The sequence below is a fragment of the Apostichopus japonicus genome, chromosome 10, assembly GCF_037975245.1.
Source record: "Apostichopus japonicus isolate 1M-3 chromosome 10, ASM3797524v1, whole genome shotgun sequence".
Lineage (NCBI taxonomy): Eukaryota > Metazoa > Echinodermata > Holothuroidea > Aspidochirotida > Stichopodidae > Apostichopus > Apostichopus japonicus.
The window spans coordinates 474505-488900 of record NC_092570.1 but is presented as its reverse complement, the minus strand read 5'-3'; the positions used below and the strand labels follow the sequence as shown (position 1 = coordinate 488900).

Below are 14396 nucleotides of genomic sequence, written 5' to 3'. Positions count from 1 at the left end.
AGATTTAATTAATCAAAATAAAATAAAACTGTTAGCAAACGGCTTATCCACTAGAGAGCCTGTGTAAGAGAATGTGTAAAAGTAAGTTGGCCTGACATTTCGATCCTAGCAGGATCTTCTTCAAAGGCTAAATGACAAGTAACAGTAACAGAAGGGACAAAATTTAATTAATGCTAACTTTTCCATATTTTCTCCTGTATAGGCATTAAACTTTAAACCTTTCTGTTTTACAGCCTAACTATAATCCTGAGAGTGGAGCATCAACATCAAGTAATTGTAACCTAACATGGGTTACTTACTGCTAATCCTAGCTGCAGCAGGTATGTCCCCACAAGGTAGTAGAATTGTCCTCTGAACTCGGACATGTACAGGTTCTGGCATGGCAAGTTCAAAACTCCATCTAGCTTGTTCAGATATGGTTCCAGTTCTGTACACCTTTGTCCCAACCTTACAAGAAAATGAAAACAGAATTTGGTTTCATATAATATCTAAATTGCAACTAGAAGTTGGGAAGGGAGAGTCAGAAGGAGAGAAGGGAGGGTGGGGGTGTTAGTATTAGCTATTAGCTTTACAAGGACCTTGCAAAATAATATACCAAAGCAAAAACATGGCCATTGATTTCCATTATTGATGCATCCTATGAATTGTGCTGAAATGAAAGAGTTTATAATCTTTGCCTTGCACAGATGTTCATTCATGGTCAGATCAGATGGATATTTGTCTGGTCAATTCATGGTCAGATCAGATGGATATTTGTCTGGTCAGTGACATTACCTACTCAGTGACAGTATCCTCAGGGATGTAAGTGCAGCCAAAAAAAAAAACCGGAAAACTATTCGGAGACCCCGGGTGAATGCCGTCCTAACACATCCTACTCCTACTGCTCTGACTACTTACACACTATCGTTATGTTAGGCTAGCTCAGAAGTATTAGCGCTAACACATCCTACAACCAGTTCTTACTACTTACACACTATCGTTATGTTAGGCTAGCTCAAAGTTACGAATACGTCGCAGCGAACTCCGGAATAAGAAAACAGTCTCACATTCGAATGCGATCACAAATATCGACTTTCATATGCGTATCCCTTAGATTTCCGCCGCTCACAAATATCACAAGCGTTAATTCCGAAACTTATATCCAGCACCAGCAGTTACGAAGATATTAACTAGCAGTTCAATCAACGTGAATGAGGAAAGGTTTTTCAACGACAGAAATGAGCTATGGCTAGTTGAAGTTCGTACGTACGCAACGATGTTCACATGGCACAATGTTGTACAGTGCAATGCGACGTGTGAATTGTACTTTGGTTGATTGATGAGTGAAAATTTGAAGTTAGCTTGCTGCAACGGGCCAGGCATTTTGCCGCGTTGGGTCTTTGATATTCGTACGGAACTTTATTGGAATTAAAAAAAAAAAAACGGATTTCCGTAAAAATACGGAAGACTTACATCCCTGTATCCTTAAACTTTATCAATACATTCCAATACACAACACATCCAAAACAATACCGTGAATGATATCAGGAAGACATAGACAGGACAGGGAGGAGGTATAGAGGGGACAGGGTTCTTGTGTGTAAAGTATGCTCTTACCTGCTTAGAATATCCATACACTGTGATGATGTTTTATTGTTACTGGCTAACACAACCTGAGTAATGTAACACAAACTGGCAAGGAGGTTGACTGAAGCCCTGACATGATGGACAGGATCATTCCCAGACAATGAAAGTTTCAGATGAGTCTGTATGGAGGCGAGGAATAGACCAAAGGTCAAAAATGGAAGTACAGAAGGGAAACGCCTAAAACAAGCATGGCAGAGTTATATATGATGATAATAATCAACATTCAGCCCAGTATTTTATATGCAAATTACCCATTACATAGGTGAAATCTTTGTGGACATACCAGACTGCATGCCATGTTTTACACAGTTGTTTTTACACCTATGATAACTAAGGATATACCATACATTTGTTTACTAGGATGACCAAATCAATAGATTACAATCACACACAAACAACACAAAAATAACAACCTCTATATTTTGTTTATATCCTTTTTTCTATATTGGCTCAAATTGAAAGTGAATAATCAGCTTTCAATAGTTGATGGTTCTGTAAATAATTGTCTCTTAAATGTAGTATCTGTGAAGTCTTTATCTCATCTTAAGGGAGTTTTGTACTTTACCTCACATGTGTTGATAATCTGTTGCAAGGCCTCTTCATTGCTATGTAGCAGATCCAACATGCAGTCAACTTGCTCAACAGCTTGTGGCCAATTCCTCTGTAAACTGTGGCATTCCAGTAGTTTTATGTGGAAGAGGGAGTTGTTTGGATCAGTTTGCTACAAATGAAAGACAAAACAAAACAATGTCATGTCATAAGTAAGTCATAAGTTGCGTAGACCAGTGCAATGTTACAAAACTATTTCAGCAAAGGCACTAATTTGAGCGGTAAAAATTAATTCAAGTACAGGGCAAGGTACAAGTACAGTAAGTGTCTTTGAGTCTAAATACAGCTTCCAAGCCTACATTATGATTTTCAAGTGTACTATGCCTCATCAAGTGTACAGTATCTTTCATATCACTTTTGAAAGCTTCAAGTCACTGTTATTGTATTTTTGTTGCTCTACATTATGTCAAGATTTTACAATATTATTTATAATTTTATTCTGTAGAGTTTCTAGGTTCTTGCATTTTATAGAAAGTGGTTCAAAATTGTGAAAATCTATGCCTGAACTCACCAACTGTTTCCTTATGTAGGCTGCATACTGGTCAAACTGTTTACTGCCTTTGTATATGCTTTCCTGTGAAGGTCAAACAAATAAATAGAAAAACAGATGATAGGACTGTGGCAACCTATGTAATCAATGACAAAATATGTTAATATTGGCTAAGTTTATCACCTGCAAAGACTTGTAAGGATCTCATATTCATGATATTTACTAAAGTACTCTATTTGCTTCATATAAATACATAAATGGAAAAAAATACAGAAAGCAAGTTGGCTTTTGATTCCTTGCCATACAATTTTGGTCAAAATTCAGTTTAACTTGCCCAAGAATTATGTGAGAACCAAAAGGTTTCCAGCTCTAATTTGTAGTCTTCCCATGTGAGAATCAACCATTTCATTCACTGGTAAGGAATTTAAAGTCTAGAATGTTTATCACAAACATTTTCAATATCCAGAATCAAATCTTCCTGTGTGGAACATAAACTCAGAGATGTATAAATAGAGGACATTTTCTTTTACCAAGTTTGAGTTAGCAAGTCAGCTCTGCTAGCAACCATTCCTATCATAATTGTTGCTAATGAATGAGAGTCACATGACATTGTAAAAAAGAAGACCATATTCCACATGTTTACTTAAAAACCCACTTTGACAACTCTAGCTATGGCTGTTTATAGAGAAAGGACATTTTGTGTTCATTTGCCCTAAATTTCCCTGCTGTAAGGAACGATTGGTTCACCTACAGTAATTGCATAAAATTTACAGCATTCCTTCTGATAATACATCTATCTGTTCAGTACGATTGGAAAATGAAATAGGTTTTACCCATGCTCGATGAATGATGGGGTCATCTTTGTATTTCTTTGACACCTGACTGGTCCAGTGTCTCAGCCTCTCAATTTCATCTGGTAATTGACAGTAGAGGGCCACCACTTAAGGAAGGAACAAATATATGAAATAGTGATAAAGTATGCTGAAGCCAATCCTTTTAGCCACTTATAATGCACATAGTGTATAAAAGCAATTGGTTTCATTCCATTGACTATTATTACATTACAGTAACTATATGTAATGTCAAATGCCTACTGTTAGGTATGATCTCTGTCATCCCACAGAACAGCAGATACCAGTTGACAGTTTAAGAAAGACTGGGCGTGATCCTTCATCACTGCCAATTATACATTAAGTTATTACGGCTTGTGACTGGTAGAGAAGTAAATGCAAAGAATAGTTATGAAAGAGATGACCCTGTCCTCAATGATGCTTGCTTTCAAACTTTACTTTCAATTGTCTGCACTATCAGGCAATAACCACACATCCAGAGAGCATTGTTATTGCAGAGCTTGGTCAAGTTGAGCATTTTATGGACATTTCATGAATTTATCTGTTACTTGGCAATAGCAGAGCCAGTGACTTTATCATGCTAATGGAGATGCAAATGTCTCTTTCTCTAAACAAATTCTCTTTATATTGTACACAATGGAATGTGCCTTGATGACATCTTACTGCCTATCAGAGCAAATTGTTAAAGATTTTGTTCTGGTTGTCCCTCGGACATCCCAGTCTTACTTTTTGGTTTTCCAAACAGTAAATTGACCAATACTGTAAAAATGATCAATACTGTATGTTGTACATTGTAGGAAAAATGTGTAGGTTTGGTGAATAGAACTTCACCTTTAGACAAGCTAATATCCCATTGGGAAGAATCACAGGCCTACCACTGTTTTTGTTGTAATTCAGTGACTCCAAGGAGGGTGATACCAAAACTGATCAATTTGCCTCTTAGGGATATTTAGTTATACAATGCAATCTGAATTTGGTGTTACTACAATTTGTCTGCAGCCCAACCTTGATGGATATTTTTGTCTTGAATCCGAACAGCCGATTATTTAAGCGATTTTCGGTCATACACTAGTATCTACATGCAGCAGTATCTGTGAGTTTTTTTTTTTGCTTGCTACATGATGTTTAATACCTTTCAATCCTAATTTGGACTTCTGTGGATCCATTTGTATCGCCATCTTGTAACTTTCAATCGCTTTCTTCCAATCTTTCTTGCCTTCATATAGTTGGGCAAGCAGCTCATGAACTCTTACATCCCTAGGTCTGATGCTTGAATGTTGTAGGGCATACTGAATGCCTTTGGAATAATCTCTTCGATTCAGGCACGACAATGCCAGAGAATATCCTTGGGCCTGAGGAGAAAAATCAGTGAGGGATAAACATCCATGTGATTTCTTTACACCTCTTTACTGAATTCCCATTTCTTCCAAATAATCTCTGTTTTTTTTTAAATGAATTAAATAATTTAAGGATTAGCAAGGGTTATTATGAAGAAGGCTGCCACTAGGCAAACAACTTAATGTATGATGTTATTCTTTTGGCAGCTCGATGAATAAGCAATAATTTTAACTGCCCTCATTTTTATCTGCTTGCCAAGAGAATAACTTCATTCTTTATCCTTACCCCCCCCCCTCCCTCAAAAATGCAAGTGAATGTTTTGGGTCAAGATAAATGCTAATTAATAACATTTAGAAATTTTATTAACCTGTCTTTACATCTGCATCACATCAATATGTCACTTTATTTGGATGATTAGTGAAAGCTGGCTTGGCAGTTAATTACAACAATGACTGCTGATGATGTACTGCGGTAGAGTTTAAGGTTTCTTAGAAACACATTTCCTAAGTATTTATTGAAAGGATACAAGAAAATTTACATTTTTTTTTAACATTGCACATCATTGTCAACTGTGAGTCTATAGCCCTTGGTAATTACTGCTAGCCGACTGATGAAGATGTGGAAGAATTGGAATTGCTGTTGGGTGAAGCATTAAGCTGAAGTAAATCTGTTCTGGAGACTTGCCTCTGCAACAGTGCAAGTAGATACTAGCCTAGGTCTGTGATGCAGTGCCTTTTTTTCGGTGTTGTAAATAATGAAAATTGGAGGCAGGAGTATTTGGAGCATGCGGGTGGTGGATGCAAATCTTAAACCTAGGCCTAGCAAGTAACAGTAACAGTTAGTTGCTACAGTACTTGTTAGGCCTAGGCTAGCCTACGTTAATTTTGGACAATTTATTTTAGTTTAGGCATAGGCTAGCCTACTTTAACTTCACGAAATCTATCCACACACTGTAGCCTTGCTTGAATTTCCTAGCCTATCTGTTAATCAAGAGGATCATTCATAAATGATACATACTCCCAGCCGGGTTGAGGGCCACATTACTCCTTAAAGGCTTAAGTTAGGACTAGGCTACGTTACTGATTTGAACATCACTGGCCAACGCGAACCCTGGCCAACTACAGTACTACTGAGTGGTAGTACTAGGCCTAAGCAAATTAAAGCGGTAAAGATAATGTTAGGCTGTAAAACTGTGGCACTTGTCAGTCATGCATATTAATTTCCGTTGCATACAAATACTGCGCAATAGGACATGTGGAATGTGTATCAAGAACTGAATTTATATACAGGGTTAACGTTGACTTTTCTATAGCATCTTACTTCTTACCTCATTCTTTTGGGCAGACATTTTTGTATAGTCGATCGCTTTCCGATTAGTCGCACTTCGCAATCAATTTCAAAAATACTGTACTTCACCGGCACCGGTAATAATCTATTTTCAAATTGGGGGCAGCATATAGTTGGGATGGGAAGAGTTACTTTATTATAGAGAACTAGGAAGGAACTCTAGAGATGGTCAGAGCCGTATACTTTTTGAACAGCTAATTATTTCAAATAAAAAATCCTTAAAAAAACCTCTTCTTGATCCCTAAGCCACAACCTCTTTATTAAATACTTAGTCCAGAAAATATACGCTAATAATATTTTTAAAAGTTCCCTAGATACTTTAGATTGGGAGGAGGCTTCAGCCCTGGCAGAGGGAGGGGGCTTACTAAGGTATAACCAGTAGCTAGAGGACTTATGATTAAACCCGATTGAAATTGTCCTCCTCTGGGGAACAGTCCAGTCACCGGGAACTATTTTTTATGTTTACTTTTTTTTATTAGCATAAGGGTACAACCCGGCAGGCTGGGTTTGCCAGGTTTGGGGAAACCTCCCATTATTTTTCCCAAGGAGCTCCTTTTTCTCTCAAAGCTTCCAATTTTTTGTACTGCTTGTCTTGAATATCATTTGTAAGTTTAAATTGCTCTAGTGTCTTTTTTTCATCATCCCTCACCCCCTCCCCACCCCAAAAAAAGAGTTTGAATTTACTTGCAGGAGCCGTGTCTTTACGGCTCGAACAAGTCTTTCACTCTGACCATGCAGAGCCGTATATACGGCTCTGGAGATGGGCAGTGCGCATTTTTTTCTTATATATCCCGGCAGGGTGGGTTTGCCAGGTGTATAGTAACCTCCCAATAGTAAAAATAGGCTAAATGCGAATTGTAGTTACCAGAAAATATGGTGTTGGAACAGCTTCAGAAGATTCAGCTAGAAACCAATTGTGTAACAGTAACAATTGTGGTAGATGAGATAAAAAAAGAAACTTCATTGCATATATACTGCTCAATGTTTATGTTTTTCTGATGGTAATTCTGTATCATTAGGAACAATTACTTGAAGCTCCTGTTACGTACACTTGTTGTGGTGGTAAATTCGTTTAGTTTTAACATAACTTATCAGATTGGTTAATTTCTCTTAGATTTGCGCGTGTCAGACTGTACCTCGACATAAAAGGGATATTTCCTCTCTTTTTTTTTTGGAGCCTGTCGAGAATCATAAAAATATCTTACAACTGGACTACTGGGTAAACTCTCGTCTTTATTCCACTATGTTGCAGTGGAATTAAATGGAATTAGTTCAACAGTTTTTGTAGTGGCAGAGCTGCTTATTTGGCCTTCCATAAAAAAAGAGGTTATTTTGTGTTGTCGGGTGCTGAAGACCTACAGGCCAACATGGTATTTACGAGTTCGTAAAGTCTACCATTTACGACCTACGCTGATAGATTTTGAGTATTTTCGTGTGTGTCGATATCTTTAAGAATCAATCATACTAACATTTGTTTTGTTTCCTTGTTTTTCGTGTTTTTTTTGTGACGAACGGACGGTGTAAATATCTCTTTGCAATACAAGTTGTATTGTTACTTTACTACGGACTTTTGTCAGTGTGAGTCATTACGGACTTTCGTATTGTACGTCTTCGTCAAATTTAGTCGGCTTTCCAGCTCCGTGCCCGGACATCACAGTTTTCTTAGAATGACACCATTTATATTTCATATTAATCTGATTTCTTCACTGTTTAATTCTGCAACCAAAGAAGACCACGGTTGTGTATCGGTTACTATCTTTGCGTATTTCAAGCATAATAATTGATGTGAATACAAATATTCTGCCTATGTCATGTTGAACCTTTCAACAATATATAATGTGCTCTGTAATTACCAACTGCATCTCCGTTTTGTACGACAACAGTACTAGCGCAGTGCATACTGATATTTTCCCTTACTTTATCATGTGGTAAAAATAGTAGATCAGCCGGATGAATGAGGCTCCGGGAACTGCATCGAAGCTATGCTCACTAGTAGGTCGTAGGATATACCAGGTATAGGGGTGAGTGGTGCCTTATAAATTTGCCACATTACACGTGTCGACTAAGTTGACGATTAAGTTGATAAGGTTGTTTGGCATGCATGGTTGGCAATGATGTGCCATATTTCCCCCATCGTAGTAGTGTGGAAAAAACTGAGAGGGCCCATACCCCCCCCCCCCCCCGCACTGATTACGCCACTGCCCAGAAATCGACGTTTTATGATCAGACGGTGTAAATGTTTTGTTTGTACATCCATATATGGAAAAAAGACAATGGTCAACTGTGTATTGTACATTGACGCTCTCGTTGTGGTAAAGCCTTACGTACACTCCATAATAGAAAAGTTACCTTCCACTCTTCTTCATCCAAATGAATTTACAAGGTGAACTCTCTTACTCTGTTACTATGAAACTGCAAGAGAAAAAAAAGATCCTCGTCAGATGATAATGTAAAATAAATATCATTTATGGTATCAGCCTATATCTGTAAATGTGTTTAGTACTTCAGAAGAAACGTCCTATGTTGGTGGATACTAGAGACCATTTATATACGCCTAAACGAAATAACTCCACACGAACTTCTCAGCACAACAACAGAAGATGCAATGGCACAACGATCGACACCAATAACTATATTATTTTTTTTTACAAGAAGTAATATTTGTGCCAATTTAAACTGAAGATTAAATTTTGTTTCAACAAGGAAGAAACAAATGACATGGCATGAATGTTAAACGACCAATGAAATCGAACAGCTTGAATTTAGCCGAATGACTGAATTTCATCAAACGTCTGAATTTGAACGGCGCGTTGCTCGAAAAGAATGTGAAAACAACAAAAGAATAGTTGCAAATGAATAGTTACACCTATCGGCGTTCCATAATCTATTTAGTATTAGGGTTTGTCTGTTGCTGCTCTACCGTATTGCACAAGATATTGCAAGCTGCATGTCACATGCTTATTACGTATTTTAGTTGCGTTTTCCCCAGTATCCCGTGTTCATCATCTGATACTGATAGCACTTCCCTATGCAAACCTAACGTGCTCAATTTGTGTAGGCTATACGGATTACCTCACAAATTTCGTCATACAGCAGATACCTTCAATTCAATGTGAATACATTTATACGTTCGAACGTACAGAGAAGAACTTCCGCGGTTTCACAAATCTTTAAATTCTAACGTGCTTCCATTTTCCTGAAGAAGACGAAGAATCCATAATGAAGTCTGTTCTAGCTTGTCTATTTTTTACCCTTCTTTGCGGTAAGTTACGTAGGCTAGTAGCACTTTAGAGAGAATTTTGTTCGTAAGATATAGCAAGGCTGCTGTGAATGCTGAGAAGCCTAACAAGTATGAAGCCTAACAGTAACAAGTATGAAGTTACATAGCCAAGGCCTATCCTAGATGGACCTAGTGCTTACCGCCATACCTTTTCGCCCTAGGTTTCGAAACCTATGGCGGAAAGGTACATTCTAGGAATGGATTTTACAGTGGTGTACAGGAATATATATCGGTGAAAGTTTCTATGAACCGCGTGGAAGGATAGGTACACTGTCTTCAAAATCAAATGTACCACTACTTAGTAACAGTTCGCTGCATAGACTGAATGGTACTTAAGACAAGGATTGGGGAATTGATACACAGTTTTTAAATCATTTATATACATGTACAGGTTGGTTGCAGAGTTTAAATTGTAAGTTTGTAAGAGTCGATACACTGATCTTCAACACACGATCTTCAAATATGTTATAGTTGGTTGAATAAATCAAATTAAATTAGACTGATCGTTTAATAAAAAGTCTGATCCTGATTGTTGATTTAAATGACTGATTTTGCGGGCCTAAGTCGGGTGAAGCAGGTACCGTTATTCTACGCACATGATACTTTCCGCCGACACAAAACGGTGCTTGCTGCACAACAAATATATCAGCGTTTTTGTCAGTGGCAAATACTGCTTTTTTGTGAGGGAGCAGAAAGGCTAACTGAACTGATAACCTGTAGGAACATTGAAATGATTTAGGAGGATGCAGTGTGTAAATTTAAGAAATTTGAAGTGGTTGTCCCCAGGACAACCAGCTCACCAATTTTTGGTTGTCCTGCTGAAATTTTGGTCGTCCTGTAAAGCTATAGTAATTTATCTTCAGAAAAAAAAACTTGTTTGGGACTCCGAAGAAACCATGAATGTTGAGCAATTTCATGGATTCTAGATCAAATTCTGTGTATATTTTCTAATAATGCTGAATGTAGCAAAGATTGTGAACATTAGTTAGGTACATGATGTTTTGCTGCAGGGCGTAACGATACAATAACCACGTGGTAAGCTGTAGGTGCGTCATAGTACTGGTCTAGTGTTTCAGTTTCAGTAATGTTATTAGCGAAAAAAAAATTTGCGTCCCAGGGACGCAAGCCCTCGAAAAAGTTTGCGTCCTGTAAAAGAAAGCTTGTGTCCCGATCGAGCACCAATTAGGTTTATTGTATGACCTACTGTACTAATACTAGTGTAGTATCACTGCCTATACTTTGTGAATTATACACAATATTATAGGGCAGATGGTTCAGTGTCTTAGCTTCGGTGTTTGACAAGGGCGGCCCGGCCGACTCCTTCCGCCCACCCTGCCGTTTAAAAAAAAATACCCCCAGCACCTTCCTTCATCCGCCCTTGTACTTCCCTACTCGCCAACTCTGTAGTAGCTCCATGCTTTGACCTTGCAGCGCTTCCAACAACCAACTCTTCAAAATCACTGTACCTACAGTGTGCATATCTCTCGCTAAATTCCACACTATACTACTGCATTTACATAGGCCTGTTCGAACTTCATTTTCAACTACAGTTGCGCAAATCTTTAAAATCTGATCCAACATTTATCCTGGGTTCTTTGCAAACAATCATCTGTGCGAAAATTACAGTAGGCCTATGTGAATAGATTTTTACGCAATGTCGATAAAAACATCAAACTTCAATGTTCTAAAATACAGAAGTAAGTTTACACACGAACGTTGCTCCAAAATAAACTTTTACTGAAGCACGTGGTCAATTGAGCCGCGAAAAAGTTTGCAACAGATACTACTGTGGTATAAATGCACATTTCACATTAGCAACTCTTATTGCAGAGAAAAGACATTCTGTGAGATAAAATATCCTTTCCGGATCAGATATGTAAGCTTCCCACAAAAGTCATAACATTTTCTGATCAAAACAATGATTAAAATATTAGTGATAGTCTCAGAAACAATTCAAGTGCATCTTCGTACCAGCAGTGATTGTTGTCAAAATGTACGTTACAAATATGAGACAAGGCCTAACGTTATGATATTTGAGTGCACATATATTATAGCCTTTACTACAAACTTTGTTATCTCTACACAAGGGAAAGTTAACGTTGCAAGTAATTGTTGTTAAACAACTTACTTCTTGTTCATTGAGCACTGAAAATGCAAGAATGTTTGCAAACAATCGGTAGGGACTATTAGCCAATCAATCACGGGAATCTTGGTAAAGCGTCATTGTCTATTTTTAGCATGAAAATATCTGTAATGAAGTTTTGGTAACCCTGTACCTTGCAGTTGATTGTTATGATATATTTATTTTCAAACAAATTTAATGATCTGTAGGAGTAGGAGAACTTTTGGTTCTTGTCAGAAGAAGTTGTGGTTTTTTGAAAAGAAATAATGAAAGATGTTCGTTCAAAAATGTGTTTTGTTATGTTTTCCGTTGACCTTGTTGTGAGTGTGTACTTGGTGTTCGTTTCTCAAAAAAAAAAAACAAAAAAATGGTGGATGGGCGGGGTCTTTGTCCGTGGGGGTAAACCTGAACTCTGATTGGCCTTTGTTGATAAGCGGACGGAACAGAAAATACCATAAATGATAAAGCTTGGTTTGAGTGGTCCATGTCAATGTGAGGGCTTGGCCTTCCTACGTATATTATTTATTAGATGAAGGCAGAGTTTGGAATGAGTTTCTTCCTATTTGAAATGTCCTTTTAAGTTTTTGGTTTCACGCTTGTTTCCGTGTCTTTTTCCGTTTGTTTCACGGAACATTAACCAGCCTTTTTGAAAGTTTTTGGTTGTCCGCCGGGCAACCAGTACTTCACTATTTGACAAGTTTTGGTTGTCCGGCAGGTAATTTGGTCGTCTCGGACGACCGGACGACCGCTAAATTTACACACTGGGATGGAGAAGAGAGAATTTGACTGTAGCAGGATGGAATTTAGCTCTGAGACTAGATTATTATTAGGATAGCTTAGGTTCTGAAGAGGTATCATGATTTAGTACAAGTGGCGGTGATATTTAATTTTAGTAAAACAGCGCCACCTTATTTGGGTGTAGTTTTCCGTATGGTGTGGTGAAAATGGTGAGCTGTGGTAACAATTTACGTTTAATCGTTTGAAAGTTCATCGTTTGAAAGTTTCATCCTTTAGGCAGTATACATCTTTTGTGATATTTTCTCATTAACCTGCTGTATCCTTTATTTTACACCGACTGCAATCGCCTTGTCCTTTGTTATATAATCCCTAATTACAAACACCCATCCCTCCAGTAAATTATGAACAGCTTAACTTACCTGACATGAACTCTAGTCTAACCATCCTTACCGGCTTTCTTTGATACTTTCTCATGTTTTTTTCATCATCCTGAATTTGGTATCCTAAAATTGAATAAAAATATATAATGTACATGTAAGTGGACAAAAAAGTTGTTTTCCACACATTTTTTTAGCTGAAAGTAATCAGCTGAAAGTACCGTATGTGGAGAATAATTGAACCAGAGTAAAGTGAAGCAATATACAGTGCATACAATGTACCCACAATAAGTTGCTCTTCCCGCCATACAAAAAGTGCTTTACCACCTTAAATTTAGTGTATTTTGCTAATTATGACCGATGGCATGTAGACAATGCCTCAAGAAATAATTGGGGAGGTGTTTGGTCACCTTAAGTGTATTGGCATTCTGACACAAAACGTTTTTTCTTCACGTTTTCGTTTAACGAACCTAATATCCTACCACTGTTAGTGTCTGGCACATTGAAACCTAACCAACTTGGCCAGTACCATGCTTATGTGGGTGCCGCATGGTGGGAAATTGTCTGGCCAGATAGGCGTTATATGAGCACTGACAAGTGGCAACAATTTGCAAGTGTGAAAATGCACTTGTAAAAAGTGTACATAAAAGGCAAACTTGGAGGACATAGGGGTTTCCGTCTGTCTTATTGGAACCATTTGGAGCTCGGAGAATCATGATTGGTGAATTCCCCCTCCATTCCCTCTCCCTCTCCCCCCTTCCTACCCTTCCAGGTGCCACAGCTGGTCCTGCAAAGTAAAGTGTACGCAAGCAAGTTGCCAACTTTCGCAGTTGTATTTATATGTATATATGTTAGCGCTCAGCATTACCGACACCTGAAAGAGCCCGTTTCCATTCAGTTTCTTGTTTCATTTTGAAATAGTTGAGACTAGGAATGGATTATTGCAGGGAATCAACTGCTAGCTCTTCTTAGAGTTTCCCCATGTGTATCTGACAAAATAATTGAAGATATTCAGCATTGTTACGAACACAGGATTGTGCGTCCGGGTCGCAATGTTTTGGCCAGGGACGCAAAATCTTGAAATTGCTTGCGTCCGGGCGGACGCAAACTTTTTTATTTGAGAAACAAACCCCAAGTATCCACTCACAACTAGGTCAACGGAAAACATAACAAAACACATTTTTGAATGAACATCTTTCATTATTTCTTTTCAAAAACCACAACTTCTTACAATAACCACAAGTTTTACTCCTACAGATCATTGAATTTGTTTGAAAATAGATATATCATAACAATCAACCACAAGGTACAGGGTTAACAACACCCCATTACAGAGATTTTCATGCTAAAAATAGACAATGATGCTTTTCCAAAATTCCTGTGATCTGATTGGTTATAAGTCCCCATCCATTGTCTGAATATTGTTGCACCTGTAGTGCTCAATGAACACGGAGTATGTTGTTTAACAACAATAACTTGCAAGCAGGGAGTTGTTATGTTCCATAACAACTCCCTGTTGCAAGTTACTTTCTCCTGTGTAGAGTGAAGTTTGCCTTATATGCTATCAGTGTGTGCACTCCAATATCATAACGTTAGGCCCTGTCACATACAGTACTAT

The 14396-nt window shown here is 37.9% G+C and overlaps 2 protein-coding genes across 3 annotated transcripts in view; one reads left to right on the top strand and one right to left on the bottom strand.

Moving 5' to 3' along the window:
• LOC139975014 (E3 SUMO-protein ligase RanBP2-like) overlaps positions 1-6358 on the bottom strand; it is a 32814-nt gene extending 26456 nt beyond the window's left edge. For both annotated transcript variants that reach the window (XR_011795627.1, XM_071982607.1), the window contains exons 1-7: positions 6242-6358; positions 4709-4928; positions 3559-3665; positions 2747-2809; positions 2192-2347; positions 1597-1745; positions 300-447 (exon numbers count right to left, since the gene is read on the bottom strand). Coding sequence is in view for 1 of the 2 variants with exons in the window: in XM_071982607.1 (XP_071838708.1) it covers positions 300-447; positions 1597-1745; positions 2192-2347; positions 2747-2809; positions 3559-3665; positions 4709-4928; positions 6242-6262 (864 nt within the window). In the remaining variant the exon portion in view is untranslated. The remainder of the gene's footprint in view (positions 1-299; positions 448-1596; positions 1746-2191; positions 2348-2746; positions 2810-3558; positions 3666-4708; positions 4929-6241) is intronic.
• Positions 6359-9275: 2917 nt separating this feature from the next.
• Positions 9276-14396, top strand: part of LOC139975334 (lysosome-associated membrane glycoprotein 1-like) — a 33378-nt gene continuing 28257 nt past the window's right edge. Inside the window, exon 1 of the mRNA XM_071983196.1 lies at positions 9276-9523. Within this exon, the coding sequence (XP_071839297.1) occupies positions 9481-9523 (43 nt within the window). The 5' untranslated portion in view covers positions 9276-9480. The remainder of the gene's footprint in view (positions 9524-14396) is intronic.